The sequence below is a fragment of the Centroberyx gerrardi genome, chromosome 15 (assembly GCF_048128805.1).
Source record: "Centroberyx gerrardi isolate f3 chromosome 15, fCenGer3.hap1.cur.20231027, whole genome shotgun sequence".
Classification (NCBI taxonomy): Eukaryota; Metazoa; Chordata; class Actinopteri; order Beryciformes; family Berycidae; genus Centroberyx; species Centroberyx gerrardi.
The window spans coordinates 4,596,742-4,615,323 of NC_136011.1; the positions used below are offsets into that span (position 1 = coordinate 4,596,742).

The 18,582-nt window shown below is 41.9% G+C and overlaps 1 protein-coding gene across 4 annotated transcripts in view; it reads left to right on the plus strand.

Moving 5' to 3' along the window:
- Positions 1-10,647, plus strand: part of rims1a (regulating synaptic membrane exocytosis 1a) — a 99,064-nt gene extending 88,417 nt beyond the window's left edge. For all 4 annotated transcript variants that reach the window (XM_071912626.2, XM_071912627.2, XM_071912628.2 and 1 more), the window contains 9 exons: positions 244-362; positions 1,675-1,835; positions 2,978-3,192; positions 3,883-3,915; positions 6,073-6,238; positions 7,714-7,826; positions 7,981-8,082; positions 9,062-9,201; positions 10,429-10,647. In XM_071912626.2, the coding sequence (XP_071768727.1) occupies positions 244-362; positions 1,675-1,835; positions 2,978-3,192; positions 3,883-3,915; positions 6,073-6,238; positions 7,714-7,826; positions 7,981-8,082; positions 9,062-9,201; positions 10,429-10,647 (1,268 nt within the window). The remainder of the gene's footprint in view (positions 1-243; positions 363-1,674; positions 1,836-2,977; positions 3,193-3,882; positions 3,916-6,072; positions 6,239-7,713; positions 7,827-7,980; positions 8,083-9,061; positions 9,202-10,428) is intronic.
- The last annotated feature ends 7,935 nt before the right edge of the window (positions 10,648-18,582 follow it).

Here is an 18,582-nt window from a genome sequence, read left to right on the forward strand (position 1 = left end):
AGGTATGGCTTGAACCACATTTCCCATAACTCTTCTGGTGTGAGGGTGACTCCCTCATCCTGCTGCTATTGGGTCAGACTAGGATTGACACATGCAACCACACTTTAATATTTAGGCTAATAAGACAGGTGTAATTTTACATAAAAACTCTTGCCTAGTGCAGCTTCAAAGTTTAATTCAGAGATTATAAAGCATTTCTTGCATTGTGTGTGTGTGTGTGTGTGTGTGCGTGTGTGTGCGTAGCCCTGGCAGCGGAGGAGCGTGTTCGTCAGCTCCAGATAAGGGTTCATTCCAACAGGGCGTCGGCTGCCACCACCTCCAGCCAACAGGACCTAGAAAGGTCCCTCAAGAACAAACGGGAGGTGAGCCACAGATTTCTTTTTTTTTTATTATTTAACCTTCATTTAACCAGGCAACTCACAAATTCATCAGAAGAGAGTAAATTCACCACTTGAAGGGGAAGGGGGGAGGACAAAAAGGGAACAGACCGAAGAGCCTCAAGGGAAAGAGCTCCGACCAGATAGCATTAGCCGTAATGCTGTTGGAATATATTCATTGTCTATGGACGTAATAAATTAGATTGGAGTCAATGGTGAAGAAGTGTTCAGCCTGGTCACTGCTCAATAAAACGAATTGGTTCCAACTGGGCACTCGCTCAAGAATGTGCCTAACACCTCGGAAACTGAAATTTACAATCCATCCTGGTAGTTTTTCTTGTTCCTAACTTACAGAAAACTGACATTTTTATGGCGATATGCCGACTTTCACGCATGTGTACATGCCATTAGTAGAACTTTTTTCGTATGCATAGTGCCAATGCCGTCTTTGAGATGAATTACACTGTCCCCCATCTGACTGCCCGCTGATGATGTATCTCCTCACATTTAAATATTTTCACCTTCAAACAGACTGAAACGCTCAACACTGAGGGACAATGCTGTGATATGGATTAGAACGTGTAGAAAGTAACAGCAGGCAGCAAAACATAAGAAAAGACAATGGAAACAGAATTAATGGGAATTAAAGGCTGTGAATAAGAAAAAAGCTTGAAAGACCTGAATGCCAAAACATCTGGTCGTGACAATATTTTTCTTCTCCATTACAAAAACAAATTAAAAAGTGTAATGTCTGCATGACAGGCAGGGTTTGACTGATGTGGTTTTATGAAGCCCGATGCTGGTATTTTTTGGGTTGAAGCTGTTAATAGCTGTTACTGCTATTTAGTGCTGATATTCAGTATCTTTAAACTTGACCAGTTTTATGGCAAAAAATGTATTCAGTGTATTAAGTATTCAGTGTTTCCCCCAGAATTGTATTCTTGTCAGGGTGGAAAAGCCTCTGAAAACTCTCCACTGAAACCCAGGACAACGATCATAATACTAAAACATTAATGCATTCTTGTGTTGAATCTGATCAAAATGTCTCATCACAATCAATTCTACAATAAATATGTAATCAGTCAAACTGCATCATGTCCATCATATCAGAGGTGGACCACACTGACTGGCCAGATTTTTAATAAAAGGCCAATATCAGCCCCATATATCAGTCTATTGTGACAGAATAATTTAAATTCATTAAAGCACCATATTAATTATCAACCAAACTATATTTAACCATAAATAACAATTGAAAACAACTTGATGAAAAGTGCCTCATGTGCGTTTCCTCCAGCTCTACAAGGACCAGAGGAGGAGCTGTGAGAATGTTTCCCACAAGTCCTCAGACAGTGATGTCAGCGACGTGTCAGCCATCTCTCGAACCAGCAGTGCCTCTCGCATCAGTAGCACCAGCTACATGTCCATCCAATCAGAGAGACCCCGGGGACGCTTCAGGTACGCACGCACGCACACACACACACACACACACACACACACCCTAACCCTAACCCTACAAACGTTTCACACAGATAACTCAGTTAAAATAATAAACTTTTGACACATTAGTCTAAGAGCCAATCTGTAACAGTGTGGCACCCCCTGTTGGAAAAACACCCACCACTGGCTTTGTTCACCTAGTGAGTTATTGAATTGAGCTGAATTCAAGTTGGCTGCTATTGATTTTTTTTTTTCCCAGTTGAATTTATTGTTGCAGCTTTTGATTCAAGTGCTGACAGCATGTGACAGCTTAATATGGATTCTGAAACAATGAAAAGGTTTTACATCACACCGCAGAGATCAAGCTGATGCTGAAGTTGAAGTTATGGTGAATCAAGAAAATTCCAAAAAGCTTTCAAGTTCACTTCATTAAGAATCTGAAAGAAAGTGAATATACCCTAAATTTATGTTGGTCAAGTACATTCTAGTATTTAGTCCTGTAATTGAAACTAATTGTTTTTTGCGTAAATTGTATCTTTAAGTGCTTATCCACCTATACAGCTTACTGTAGATTGAGATTGTTTGCTTGCTTAGGTAGCTGTGAAGCCTACTGTAGCCAAGAATCCTGACATTACTGTTTACATCAATGATATTTTTATTAATTTAACAAGTTGACATTGCACACTCTACATGATATTTATTAAAAAATAACAGCAGACACAGCCAGCAAGTGGTTTACCGTTGTGGCTTTAGAAATTACAAGTGATAGCTAAACGGAACATACTTACAAAATACACACAAAAATATCCATCTTAACAAGTCATTTAGTATCGAATCTTAAAAATTTTTTTTTTCTTTAAACGAGTGAGCACATCTGTCAATTGGGTGAGATAACACCATTTGATATTGACATATGTTTCTTGAAAAATTCTCAAAACAGGTAAAACTGAATTGGAATTATCTCACCCCATTGGTAGATTAAAAATAGATTTTAATACTCAGTATTAGACTAAATTATTTCTAACCCCTAACACACATGCAGTTCAAATGTAGATGTGCTTATATACTGTATACAAACTGGCTTATTTTTTCAACATTGCATGTGTGTGTCTCCATATTGATGTCCATCTGTGTGTGTGTGTGTGTGTGTGCATGTACAGCCGGGCCATGCGCGCCACAGGCCGCCACATGATGAAGAGCACCAGCGTGAGCGGCGAGATCTACGGCATGGAGCATGCCGACGGCAGCCAATCGGACACGGCGCTCGGCAGCCTGGGAGGCGGGATCAAGAAGCGGCGCTCCAGTCTCAGCCAACGGGTGGTCGCGATCCTGCCGTCCAGACGCAGCCGGAGCACCTCCCAACTCAGCCAAACAGGTCGGACGACACACTGACCGGCAGACAGAGACGGAGAAACTGTCAGGCAAATGCATATAAACACAGACAGGCAGAAATATACGCAAAGACCCCCTTTCCACCTTGCTTTAACATGCGTCTTGTATCCATACTGTCACTGCATGTCATCCTCCACTTTCTCTCCCATATTTCCTATCACTCTTCACTATCAACTATCAAATAACGCCAAAATACGTTTTCTTTATACACGTCATTTCCTCTCATAATATTTCCTGTCCGTTAAAGGTGCTACATGTATCATTTTAACACCAATAAATCATTACCACATTAATATTAAGATATTAGACTGTTGGATCCGTGCACCAAAGTTTATTTCTGTTTCTGTAGTTGTTAAATGTGGATTGGAGACACAGTGCATTTACATTTTGTTGTTAATGTGTCCAAATGCGTCTTCGATCACCTCTCTTTAATGCGTCTCGGGTGCATTTACACTTGGATTTGATGCGTTTTTGCACTACCCGATAACTGATCTGCTTATTCAGGATGCATGTTAAAGGGGGTCAAAGACACACACACACACATATGGACAGACTGATGGACAAATCCTGACACTGAGACTGAGACTTAACTGACTAGTCTATCCAGTGTTGTTGCTGTTACTGTTGTTGTTGATGTTTATTGGGTCTGTTGTTGTTGTGTGTGTTATTTCAGAGGCGGCGGGTAAGGCGGCGGACAGACAGAAAGGTAAAGCATAGTTAGACAGACAGATAGACAGTTAGAAAGGCAGGTAGACACAGTCAGACACAGTAAGGTAGGAAGAAAAGTAAACCATGAAAGGTAATACTTCACTTGAGGTGGTGCTCATAAGGCATTATAAGTGCATTATAAGCACATTATGAGTGCATGATAATTATTAGAATCAGATAGTAATATATAGACCATAATATAATAAACAACATTATGCAAAGAATTTAGAGAGTTGAAACCTTTATGGGGCAACTGCATAGTTAATGACATGTTAAATTGAATGTAATTTTCAAATGTTTGTCTGCCAATTATAATTCAAGTAAAGTTTCACTGACACAGACACAGACAAAATAGATCAAAATATCAAAGAGAAACTGGCAGGCAGATTATAAGTTTGTGCATGAACAGACAGGGAAACAGAGACAGAGAGAGACAGCTAGACAGAAAGGAAGTATAGCTTGGCTAGAGAGACAAATAGAAGACTCCAGCACTTAGCCTAAGCCCATCCCAAACTCTGTCCCTTGCACGCTTCCTTACTCCACCCTCTCCTATTACCTTTGCCTTAGCTTAAAGGGCTGGCTCAGTTTTTTAAGGAGCCTGACTGATTAATTGTGAACCGCTAGGCATTTAAGTCCATCCAAAAACCAAATTTCTCTGTTGTTGTTTGCAGTTCCTGAAAAGGTCTTCTGAAAAGTGTCTTAATTTATATTATCTAAACTCAAAACCTCAAAATATCTTGAATATGGTTAAATAAAGCTTAAAAATGTTGCTGTTTCTTGGTAAGTTGTTTCTCTGTTGAGCAATCTCCCCGTTCACGCAGCTATTTTCTAGTAGGTCTACTGTTTTCATTTACATGTTTATTTCATTTGTGAAATTGGTCTTAGATTTCACTCTAACTGGCATTAAAAAGGTCTTAAAAAGTCTTTAACTAACTTGATGAAGTGCAGATACCGTCTTGTGGAGACAGTAGAAGCAGAAGTTAGGTAGTGAAAATCAATGAGTCTAAAAACTGTTTCTACAAGCAGACATGTTAAAGGATAAGTTTGGTGATTTTGGACCTATATATAATTTGTCTCTCATGTACCTGTAGTACTTGGACCCACAGAGAATATTGTCTCCAGAGTCAGCTGTAAGTTGAAACAGTGAGCTCTGTTGCCTCTTGCTATGAGTCCAAACAGGGTTTGTCAGAATATCTCCAAAAAAGCCATTCTATTAAAACGATATGGCGACCAACCGGCATATTTCTATCCACGGCCCGGAAATCAGCAGCAACGCACCATTTCCACTCAGTGGATCAGATTTTGGAGATATTTTGACAAACCCCATTTGGACTCATTGTTAACAGCCAATATTATCTGCGGGTCCAAGTACTATGTCAGAGACAAATTATATATTGGTTCTAAGTCTTTTATTGCTGTGAAACAAGTACGAAACTCGTTTGCAGGTTCCGCCTGTGTTTTTTTTTTTTTTTCAGAAAAATGATTTTCAGCCCTATTAATTTCCACTAGTATTACTAACAAAAGGAAACAAAATCTGCCTCTAGTATGTCTTTAACCAGAGCGCTACTATGAGTGCTTTCTGGTTGGACTCAAAGGACTTCCAATTCATGATAAACACGACTTATAGGCTTTTTAAAAGAGTTGAATTATTCCTTTAGGGTCGGCTGCCTCACCGTTGCCATCCCAGCCAAACGTTCAAGATCAGGGTGTTTTGAGAAAGACTACGCCAACTGATTGTCATCCAGATCTTAAATCCCTCCCGCGGTGACCCCATCGCCTCAATCAAAACTGCATGCTCCTCGTAAAATGGCTCATTTCAAAAAGTGATATGTGATTATCTCCGCTAATAACTTTGCTAAGCATGGGAAAGCCTCTTTCTACTTGCAGGAGTCAGTTGTTACTGTCATTTTACCTTGTACACCAATGAATTCCTTCCCTGTTGTGGACAACAAGTCAGAGTAGCCCTTCGAATTTTGTGGTCTAGTATCCCATTCCCCCCCTTTTATTCCTGTGTACGAAAGCAGGACCAAATTTGCATCGCACTTTCAATTTTCAAGCAGGTCTGACATGAGATGCCTGATAACTGATAACAGCCTTGGCGAAAATGTAGGCGCACACATGCCTTAATGCCTTCTTTTTTCTGTTTTGCCCACAGAGGCATCGACGGGTAAGAAGTCGGGTAAGGCCGGCAGCAGCAGCATCCAGAGGAGCGTGGAGACGGGCATGGCGGTGGAGTACCCGCGGGGAGGGTCGGCCATGAACCGCCAGGCCAGCAGAGAGTCCACCGACGGCAGCATGAACAGCTACAGCTCTGAGGGGAAGTGCGTAAACACATTGGAATGCATTTGTTTTTAATTTGGACCCTAAACCCAAACCTAACCCTAACCCTAAACCTATCGAACTGCTCAGTTGACAAAGCGGGCAAAAGCCTACTTTTTTTGACAAAGCCTACTTGCGATCCCTTCTTTAGGGTGTCAATGTGCAGAAAGGTGAACTTTGACTCCACAAACACGGTGCTAGAAGCAAGAATATTGCTCCAACATCTTCGCTTATAGCAGTTTGGACACCAGTAAGACAATTCACACTTGTGCCATTACGCACTGCCATTACTTTGCTAGCCTCCAGGCCAGCATCAGATAGTTTCTGCCCAGTGGTGCTAGCTGCTTTGCAAATCCTCAGCGACGTAGAGCCAAAGACCAGAGAACCCCCGTGGGTTCCAGAAGGGTGTACCTCAAAGAAAAAAAGTTCCATAATAGGCGTGCATGATGTTGCAGTTGCTACATTGTTGCAGCTACATTGAAATCACAAATGATTGACACAGCCTACACATGTTGAATACAGCTTACTAGCTATAACGTTAACATACCAGATGTCGTTTGCATAGTTGGTCCTCCTTGGATGGAGATAAAAGGTCGGTAGATTGGGAGTGCGTTTTGTGGATTCATTGAATGCCAAGGTGGCCTACTTCAGACCATTCTCGTCCCTACCAATGAGAAGTGGATTCGGGCTTCAGCTGACGATTGGCTTCTTTGGCTCTCAGTCCCAAACGCAGTTGCACATCAAACCAAACTTTATTAACAAGGCCCTCCGTTGTGTTTGAAAGTCCGCCTCCATTATGGCTCAGTGGTGAGATGAAACTGTCAAGTCCCTCTCAAAGGTCATTAATATACCTGCTCAACCCCCGCAAGTAGGCCAACATTTCTCCAACCCTTCAATTTCCCTCTCATTAATGTCAGCATATCTTCTTGCTGCTTTCTTTTCCTGTCATTCGTCCATGGTTAATCCACTAAGTACACATCAATATTTAAATGAATTGTAATGTGGCCACAGGTGTGGGTTTATTGTGTATTTTACAATGGCTTTGAAAGGACCGGAACTAAAACTTTTAATACTGCTGATGTGGAACATTTAATGCGTTCTTAAAGGGTTCTCAGCATGCATTTGACAGATGGCAATGTGCAGGAGGTAGGCAAGTTCAAACAAGCACAGAATCTTCACAATATGGCATGGCACAATAAAAATTCAAATGAAAACAGCTTTGGAAGCTGTTTTGAACTGATATCAAAAAGATATTTAGGTCCTGATTTTTTTAGTGCAGGCTGTCGTATCAATATGTAGATATAGAGATATTTGCTGTTTTTCCCTCATTTCAGTTGTTTTTCAGTGTAATTTTTTTTAAATATGATGTTTGTATTCCAAAAAGGTCATGAAAAATAGAGTCTTAGTTTAGAGATATACTGTATATATTTGTATATATATTTACTAATTGATTTGTGTGTGTGTGTGTGTGTGCCAGTCTGATCTTCTCAGGGATGCGGCTAGGTGCTGACAGTCAGTTCAGTGACTTCCTGGATGGTTTAGGCCCTGCCCAGCTGGTGGGCCGGCAAACACTGGCCACACCTGCCATGGGTGAGTGACCGCCCCATCCACTACACCGCACGTTTCACACACTCGTTTTCTAGGTTTTTTATGATTAGATCATGAACTCTAATACTTCGAATCGTACACAATAGTTGTCTAAATGTGTGTATATGTGGTGCATGTGTGTCTTCCATACACACAGGTGATGTTCAGATCGGTATGATGGATAAGAAAGGCCAGCTGGAGGTGGAGGTGATCAGGGCACGAGGCCTTACCCCCAAACCAGGCTCCAAATCCCTCCCAGGTGACACACACACGCACACACACACCCACACACCCCAATAGAGGTTGATTTTTGTCAAAGTTGCACTATGAAATTTCGCACATTGGCGGCCCCAACTGGCAGTAGGAGGCAACTGTTGGAACTTTGAGGACTTCAATACCCAGAAATCATGCCGGGTTTTCCCTTCAATTTTACCTGCAGTTCCTTTAAAATGGGGGAGTATGTCAGTCTTTGTGCAAACAGTTACCCTCTTTTCCTCCCCAACCAACCTTCCTCCCTATATGGTGTTTTCATATTTGATTTTCATATCTTCATCATCGCTCATGCACTCCACTCCACTACTAGTAACCATGTATATTGTGGCATTTTTGCTGTATTTGTTATGTACACCAGCTCATGGAAACCTGGCTCCATATAAACCTACTTTGTGATTAAACTTGATTCTGATTCTCTTCTACCTTCTTCACCTCCCACTCCCTCATCTATCCCTTCTCCTCCGTTCCCCTTCTCTCTGTCTCTCTTCTCCTCCCTCTCATCTTCCTCCCTCTGGGCTACCCGTCTTCACTTCACTACTTCCCTCCGTCCTTCCTCTTTCTCTCCCCTTCTTCCCTTTCTCCCCTCTGTCTTTTGTTCTTCCATTTCTCCTTCCCCCTCTCTCTCTCCGCATCTCATCTCCCTCCTCCCTCTCCTTTCTGTCCTCTCTTTCTCTTCTCCTTCTTCCCTCCTTCCCTCTCTCTTTCTCCTCTCCTTCTGTCCTTCCCCTGCCTCTCTTCTCTTTATTCCCTCTCTTCACTTTGTCCTCCCTCTTTCTTCTCCTCTCCTGCCTCCCTTGCCTCTTTCTCTCCCTACATTTTTCTCCTCTCCTTCCTCCCTCTCCTCTCATGCCTCCCTCCTCTTCTTCCTCCCTACTCCCTCTGCTTTCCCCATCTTCCTCTTTTACATGTTCCATGTCCCCCTCCTTCCCTCTGTCCCCCCTCTCTCTCCATCCCTCCATCCCCAGCTCCCTATGTCAAGGTGTACCTGCTGGATAACGGAGCTTGTAAAGCCAAAAAGAAAACCAAGATTGCACGAAAGACCCTGGAGCCGCTCTACCAGCAGCACCTGCTCTTCGAGGAGAGTCCCCAGGGCAAGGTGCTCCAGGTAATCCTCTGTGTGTGTGTGTGTGTAGTGACAGTATTAATTCCAAACTTCTCCAAACTGAATGACCATGAAAAACAACCAATCCCACAAGGAGAGGAACCTGCAGCATCCAATCCCAGGACCCACAGGTTCTTCTGTACTAGGGTGTTCAGGTCTGCAACCATACGGAACTTGAAATCAGATCCTAAAAATGAGGTTCAAGCATATCCTCTATGAGTAGAGAGACATAATTGGGCGATGAGACACTATGACAACTTCCTGGTCTCATTCTCTTTTGTTTTCCATCAAGTTTGGTGCGAGACGGTTGTTCACAGACGTTGAGAAATCACTGTTTCAGAGATACAAAATACATACATTTTAATTGAACACAGTCCTGCCACCAATATCTTGTTATTTGATACATAATACTAATAAGCTTTATTTTCTATAGCATATTTTAAAATGGATTACAAAGTGCTTTAACAAGCAAATAAAAGCAAACATACTCATAAATTAGAATAAGCAAAAACAAGAAGACACCACAAGATAAAACAAAGTAAAAACAATATATAGGTAACCTAATATGGATAAAAGTCATCACATAAAAGCAAGTCAATAAAAGTAAGTCTTAAGTGATTTAAAAAACGATACTGATTCTGCTAGCTTAAAGCATAACCCCATTGATTGCTCGCTCTGTAATGAGACATGTCAGTAAAAAGTTGTTGATGATCAGTCATACCTTTCTCGTACAGTTCGGCCATTGCTTTAGCATGTCTTTGTTTACTCTCTTCCAGCTGCCTGTCTACATGTGGCGCTGTGTAAAGCAGTGCAAAATAAGTGGTGAAAGTTGTCAGGTCATGGATAAACTGAAAATTAACTATGTACATGTCACATTACGGATTGTCATTGTGTTAAAAAAGACATGTTTTGGGTGCGTTTGGAGTGTCCATTGGCCTGTACTGGAGAGCCGCACCCAGGCAAGTAGCTCTATAGTGAACCAATTGATGAGTTTTTGGTCAGAATTGATTGGTATGATGGAAAATGATGGGACAATAGAGAGAGAGCATAGAGAGTTATGCTTTAAACTCGTGAGTCAGGTTGTTCCGAAGCCTAGGAGCCCTGATGTCAAAAGCCTTCTTTCTCTTGCTGCTACCTTCATTTGTTGAAAGACTTGTAATCAGTAATAAGAAAGATTTTGATGTATTTGTTCCCATCTTGGCATTCGTTCTGTGCTCCTCTCTCCTCCAGGTAATAGTGTGGGGCGACTATGGACGATTGGACCACAAATGCTTCATGGGCGTAGCACAGATCCTATTGGAGGAGCTGGACCTCTCAAGCACGGTGATTGGCTGGTACAAACTGTTTCCCCCGTCCTCATTGGTGGACCCCACGTTAGCTCCGCTCACGCGGCTGGCGTCCCAGACGTCACTGGACAGCTCAGGACCGCCGCCGGGCGTTCGATCCTAGTGACCGGATGGCGACCGCAACCCCCCCCCCCCAAATACCCTCTAAAATACAAACTAATGGACCACAAGCTATTGGACCACAACTGAGCAGAGTGCATGAACACGCCCAGGGACGACGACGAGACGCCCTCGGTCAACCAATGAAAAGCCAGACGGAGAGACAGGGAATGAGAGAGAGAGAGAGTGAGAGCAAGAGAGAGAGAGAGACAGAACTAGCCAATCAGAGCTTAGCTGGAGTCTGACAATCACTTCTCATACCTTCCCTCCTCCTCCTTCTTTCGCTTATTTGTTTTCAAAAATTTTGCTTTCCTTTCTTTCTCCTCCTTTGGGCTGCAGCAGTGGAGGTTGTTCTCCAAGTCCAACATTGTTCGTCCCTTCTCTCTAGTGTCTTCTTTCTGTCTTTTTCTTTCTTTGTCTCTGTTTCTTTCTTTCTATTTTTCTTTCTTTCTCCCTTCCTTGTGCAGCCCCCACCCTATCAAGTGACAAACTGGAGTCCTCCGCCCAGGAGCCCTCCAGCCAATCAAAGTAGAGCTTACTACTAGGCCATAGGGACGAGTGGTGTTAACGATGTGGGGGAGATAGCGAGTAGCGAGCTGTGATGCAGCGTCGAGCCGCTGCACCGTCACGGCGAGGTTTGGCTCTGACGTCTCTGGCGCCGTTGCCACGGTAACGGCGTCGCCGTGGACGCGCAACGGTCGGCATGGTTTCGCAAACCTCTTAGGGAAGGGAGCCTGCACATGCACGTGCACATTCTTAGCCTTGTCATGAGATACGAAAGCAAGCACAAGAAAAGCTTGACTCCTTTTATTCGGACGGAGGCAAAAAAAAAAAAAAAAAAAAGTTTTGCTCTTAGTCTAAAAAAAAAAAGAGGAAAGAAAATAGAGGCCAAATTAACGATTTAGCTTTTTATTTTTTACGTTCGGAATCCATTTGATTTTTTTTTTTTTTTTTTTTGTATCTATTTTGCCTAAAGTTCAGAATGGTACCATAAGGTGCAGACTCCCTCTATGTGTGTGTATGTTTGGTTTTCGAGCGACGGTGTGCCAAAGACCAACGATAGCGGTCGGGTCACATTCGCCCGAACCCCCCCCCCCCCCCCCCCCCTCCTCCTCCTCTCCCACCCCAACCCCTCCTCTCCCCCCCCACCCCCCCCCCCCGACCCCCTCAAACTCCCCCTGCAGGAGGGAGCAGCATGACTCGGGGACGCCCGCCCACCCCCCCCTCCCCCCCCCGGCCCCAAGCTGCATGCACGTTCTTTTTGTTTTTCTTCTCTTTTGTAAAACGAAGACGAGACAAAATTAACGAAGAATTCTCTACGGGAAAAAAAAAACAAGAAAAAAAAACGAGACTAGACTATGTGTGTGTTAGTTCCACATACTTTTAGGCCAGCTTGTATGTTGCATGTACTTGTACAGTTTGCTCGTACTGAATATGAATACAAAACCGAGAAAAGCCAAGCCATCCCCCCCGCCCCCCTAGCAGGAGCGGACCAATGAGGGGGGGGAATCGACTCCGCCCGGGCCACGCCTACCACTCTGGGTCTAAATATCCATATTAGGAAGTCTCCGAAAAAATCTCTTTCTTTCTCTTTTTTTTTTTTTATTTGAACCCTTTGAACAACAGTGCTGTTCTGTAGTGCTGAGCATACTCGAGCCCCTGGCGTAACCGAGGATGTAGGCGTCTAAAAACCGTAGTCAAAGACAGCGGGGGCGAGAGACAGAGATAGAGAATGTGTGTATAACAGCTAAATGTATATGAAGTATAATTATGAGTTTGACAGAAATTATAAAGATATAGATATATGAATATAAAAAGAGTGTATCCGACTGTACACCCGTCACCGACGCGCACACATGCACACCTTGTACATACGAATCGGGATGAGCGGCTTGAACTTAAGTTACGAACAAAACGAAGCATCGCCGACACACAAAACATTCCTGGTCTAGCGAAAGGGGGATCCGCGTCCCGCCTTATGTGCGCGAGCCGCTGAGCGGCGTCGGGCCACAAGGGGACGCTGACGGGCCTTTCGGTTTTTTCCCCCAGTTGCAGCCAAACGACGAATAAAAAAACGAACAGAACCGATCGGAACAACGTTTTCTTTCTTCTACCCCTCAAACCCCTCTTTTACCCGGTTTCTTTTATTACCTATGGTTTGGACTGGACTTCTAAAGCCAACGAAAAATCTGGTTTTTGCGGACATATTTTGCGGATGTTTCTGTTGAAACCCTCGGCGGTGTGGCCGACTGCCCTTTCCTTTGTCAGTATTACTCCAGGAATACTGATTGTTTACAGTCCATGGCTCCCCACTCCCCAATACACGATTCTAGACGAAAGACGAAGTATTCACTGCAACAGTTCTTGTTTGTATAACAGATGTGGCTCTACTGATGTGTATGTTTTATATTCAAGAGTTCATTTTTATTATTTACAAATAAAAGACTGTGTGGAAGAAAAAAGTGGGTTTTCGAAGGGAGTGGCCTCAATTTATGACTAATATTCTTTGTTTTTTTCCATCGGTGCACATATCACAAGGTAGACCATTACACATCCAGCCTTTTGCCATTATACTTACTATAAAATGGCTTTAACACATGTATTTGCCAACTCTTTCCTGGGTTCACTCCACTTTGCAACCTGTGGTATAGGAGGAGTTCCAAAGGGAAAAGGTTTGTAGTATTTCCTTCCTTTCTGTTCCACCTTGTTTATGCCCATCCGACCTAATCAAACCTGTTAAAACACCATCTAGTGCTATGTATGTAAAAGTACTGGGTATCGTTTCTGTTTCAGTATCCACTGTTATATTCAGTTGGTCTATATCTCTGTTAGTTTCCAAGGTATAGATCCCAAGCAAAATTTAAGTCCTGGAATCTAGGAAGTGTTAAAGAAGCAGTGCCAAAGAAATGTGTGTAAACTACACTTCACAGTTTAAAGAGGTAAGAAATGCATCTATACATGTCAAAGGTGGGGACTTGAGTCAGACTTGAGTCAGAATTTGAATTGCTTGAGACTTGATGCATGAAGAGAAGACTTGAGACTTGACTTGGGTTCTGGTGTCTTGGGACTTGACTTGGACTTGTACTCTGATGACTTGAAAAGGTTTCTAAAGTCTTGACTTGAGATCTTGTGTTTGTGTAAATGACTTCGATTGAAAGTGATGAGATTTGTTCCAGCAGACGACTTAATTTAAATTCTGTTTTCTGAATTTGTATGGAATGATTGAAGATATTAAATTGATACTTGACTCTTGATTTGTTCTGACTTGACTTGGTGTTCTACATTTAGACTTGGGACTTGACATTAATTACATGGACTTGACTTGGATTTGATTTGATCTACATTTAGACTTGGGACTTGACATTAATTACATGGACTTGACTTGGATTTGATTTGATCTACATTTAGTCTTGGGACTTGACTTGAGAGACTTGAAACTGACTTGGGACTTGAGCAAAGTTGACTTGTTCACACCTCTGATACATGTATATTAGCCACAAAACATATACACTCCCGCTGTTTGGGTGCAAAATAGAGTGTTAGTTGTTCCTTGTGAGAACTCACTTTGATATATCCTTAAAGAAAAGGATTAATTATTTTCTCACTGTAATTCACTACAGGTCAGTGTTTCCCCCCAGAATTGTATTCTTGTCAGGGTGGAAAAGCCTCTGAAACGGCATTCTGACCATCATGGGACACTAAAACTCTCCATTGAAAGCCTGACCAATGAAAGTCTTTCAGGTGGGTTAGCAGCTCCTTATGGCAGGGTGACCCACCCCTCCTCTTCAAAGGGAGAGGAAACTCTGCTACAGATCATAGATTTCCCACTCAAACCTGTGATTAGTCATGTAGTCCACTGGATTGCTTAGTAACATAATTGGTTCACTTTCAATTAGCCTGTGTCTGGACAACTTTACCTCTGAAATCCATAGAATATGAAGCTCAAGAGACATCCAGGGATGCAGTGGAAGGTAAACACACAAACTTGGTTTACTAACTTTTTTTATGTGCACCTTTTTAGGATGACAGATGACCCAAATCCATACACATCATATTAAACAGATTTAAGGTATGTTAAGATAGTCTGTTAAGTGAATAAAGCAAATTAATACTTTTCTGAAAATATATTTTTGTCCATATTGGTGGTTGTTTTACCTTATGAACACTGACTAGAGGTCCTAGTTTACCCACCTTTTTATTTACCACTGCGTAACTGGCTCTACATATATGTCATTACCCAATAATTTTCAGTTTCAATTTAAAGTTTGAATTGATTGAACTGTGATAGACCTCAACTCTGGCTACTACTACCATCTTGTGGTAAGACTGGGGATGACACAAGGTTGGCTGCTGACCTACAGATCTCAGTTGTAGACTGCAGACAAGATACATATTCTGTTTTCCTTCATATAATGGAGGTTGATTATGGGTTTTCTACTCATTCAAGGTAGCCTAACTGTTCTCCTTGAAACTGACTTTATTTTGCAAAAAAATTATTTGTTTCAAATGCATGCATTCCAGTTCATTTGAAAAGAGAGAATGTTAATACCTCCTCCCACACTGCCACAAATAGCCTTTACAGAAAAAATCATACCGATGTTCATTTTGTTGCTCCACCTTTTTCATTTCAGTGACCTCTGTCAGGTAAGATGATCAGAAGGACACTGTGCAACATGAGAATCAGAATTAAAATATATACAGCAATTTGTCTTGGTGCCATCAGTGCACGGACATATCAACAACTAAATACATACTGACACACATGGTACAGGACAACAGGACTCACCATGCCCAGCAAAACTGCCAGTGTGCTTGGAAATTTCACATCAACGCCATTCAAAGTCAGACAATGAAGCTGGAAAGGCATGGAAAATTTTGCTTTCCAAGTGACACGATGATGATCTTTAACCTTCTCAACATGGCAGAACATAAAGTTTTGTCAGCCAGCAATAAGGACATATTATATACACATGCATCTTCATTACACATTTTGCCAAACTAACCAAAGTTCATTAAATTAATTTGTTAGGCTGCAGGAAATCCATGTTTGTTTATCATTTGTCTTTTGGGTTTGATTTTCCAACAAAGTGGCATGTGAATGCAGCGCTGTTCAGCAGCCGACTTGGAAAGTCCCGGATGTTGGATCTTCCCACAATAAAGTAAAATGAATAAAATAAAGAATGGACAAAGTAAGGTTGCAGCTGTATGGTGAGTATCCACTGGTGCAGTTGTACTCAACTTTGGGGTCAGGGGATGATTTATGTGATAAGGAAAAAACATTTCTACTATACAAATTTATTATCATGTCGATTTATTTCAGATTTTCTCTAATTTTTGCTTTTTTTCTTGTGAAATACTGAATAGTTTTCAGCCTCTATGCCTCCTCTGATAATGAATCAAATGAAATAAGCTGAAAAAGGAAAATAATTTTACAGCCCGCTAATTACAGTGTAACTAACAAAACAAGTCCGGGAATTAAGGGGTAGCAATTTTGTAATTATGAGAGATTTATAAGGTAGTTACAGTGTAACTATTTTCGTAATTACCGCATACTTAAAAAATTATTACAGGGTACAAAAACATAATTAGGGGGGACTAAACAAATGTTACCGGTGCTTAAAGGTTAATGCACTGTAAAAAGGCCATTGTAAAGTGCTATCCATGTTTCTATTAACTACATGGGTTGATGCACGGGTTGTTCTGGAAAAAATAAATTCTACACCTGAAAAGCTGATTTGAACATGAATAAATTTCTTTTTATTTTCCTAAAGTATCCATGATAGTAAGTAAGATTAGAGTGAGCTCTTTTGGCTTAAAACAGTGAAAGTGCAATAGGAATTATAATTAAATAGATGTTTTCCTCTGATGAATCATAATGCAGCTGGACAGAATGCAGCAGAGTTCAGAGTCATAACGGCAGATTGACCTGAACACAGACTCAGACTCCCAGTTTCATCTCTGATCGGTGTTCACCTGCACATTGAGACAGAAAACTCACGTTGCATTCATTTGGAGAAACATCAACAATATCTACCTTTTCGAAAGGAAAACATGGAGAGTGATTTCCATTTTGGTAAGCCACATGTATTTCTAATTTTATTATTTAACAGAAAAAGATTAGTACAGAGGATTCTGCTGAACAGACAAACAAGAGACAGACGGTCAGGATAGACTAGTTCTTTGTGTTGAAGGATTTGCATTTGTGTCCAGTTCTTCCTTAGTTTGATTTACATTGTAAATTCACAGTTAGACTTGTTGTTGAAACAAAACAGTGAGGCAGTTGGAAAGAGATACCTCTATGCTTCCCCATGTGACACATCTGGATTTGTGGCAGACTGCTGCTCACCCTGTGGATCCACTCTGGGCCGCCTGGATGAGTGGGAGCCACTGGTCAAATCCCACTTTGACTTGGAGAAGGAGGGATTTGGTGAGGAGCTCCTCTACGCTTCATCACATCTCTCTAGATTTGCAGTTGACTGCTCCCCACAGCATGGGCCGACTCTGGACCAGCTGGACAAATGGGAACCTGTTGTCAGCAGCACTGACTCTCACCTGATGCAGTTCCTCTCAGTCCTCCTGGAGGAGGAGGAACTTGGTGAAAAGCACATGAATGCTTCCTCATCAGTGAGTTCTACATTTATGGCTGCCTGCGCTGCGCACCATACCCCTACTCAAGATCATCTCGATGAATGGGAGCCAATCGTCAGAGCTGATTCTAAACTGATGCTGTTCCTCCAGGACTTGGAGAAGCAGGAAGAACAATGTCCTGTTATCAAGAGGGAAACGGTTGACTCTTGTGCACAGACTGAGGCCGCTGCTGAAAGCTCTGTCACCGTCCTGCATCAACCTGAATGTTGTGAGGGAACAAAAGTCACTTTCCTCTCTGCTGGACCTGACAATAACTCCACCTCAGAGGATGTTCTCCCGGTCTCTCTTGCTGAATACACCCTGACTCACCAGCTTCAGGAAGGATCAAGCGACCTGCTTCAGGAGTCAGAGGCTCCAGACATCCTGGCTGAGGTCAAAGCTCCACCAAGCCTTGTGGCTGAAACTGTAAAGGACACCAATGATCTGTCCTGTCTGACCCTGGAAACACTTCCACCCGTCCAACTGGTCGAACCTGCAGGACCTCAGAGTTCCAGTGCCAAAGACAGCCTGTCAACAAAACCAAAGAAGAAGAAGCGTGGCTTCTTTTCTTGGCTATCCCGCATATTCCGGAGGAAGAACAAGAAATCTACAGTCCACTTCTGAACTCCTGTCATCTTCCTATCCACTTTACAGAAATCAACAACTGAATCATTTTATTTGAATACATTTATTTGCACATTACTGTTACAGTGTCTTTGCACATTTCTTCAAAACACACCTTTATTCCTGCAGTTATAGGGAACCTGTAGCCTAATGCAGTGAAAGTGTAATGGAATTAGTAAATATATGTTGGCCATTAACATTTTCTATACCTCTATTACTAACAATATAATCAATATTTATTCTAAATATGGCTGTTTTTTCACTGAGAGTCCATTTTGCTTTTAATACGATAACACTTATACATAAAAGTATTATTATTATGGCAACACTTTATATTACAGCTCGCTAATTACGGTGTAACTAGTTTGTAATTATGGGGTACTAGTAGAATAACAATGCTATAGTTACAGGGTAACAAAACAAGAAGTCCGGGAATTAAGGGGTAACAATTTTGTAATTATGAGAGATTGATAAGGTAGTTGTGGTGTAACTATTTTCATAATTACTGCATAGGGGTTAGGGTTAGGGTTATAGCATACACACAAAATATGGAACTTCAACACACAGTCTTAATTGAACATACAAGAACGTTATTGAATGTAATATACAGCACCGACAGCATTTGTCTTGTCCCCCCTGATTACGTTTTTGTACCCTGTAATTATTTTTTAAGTATGCGGTAATTACA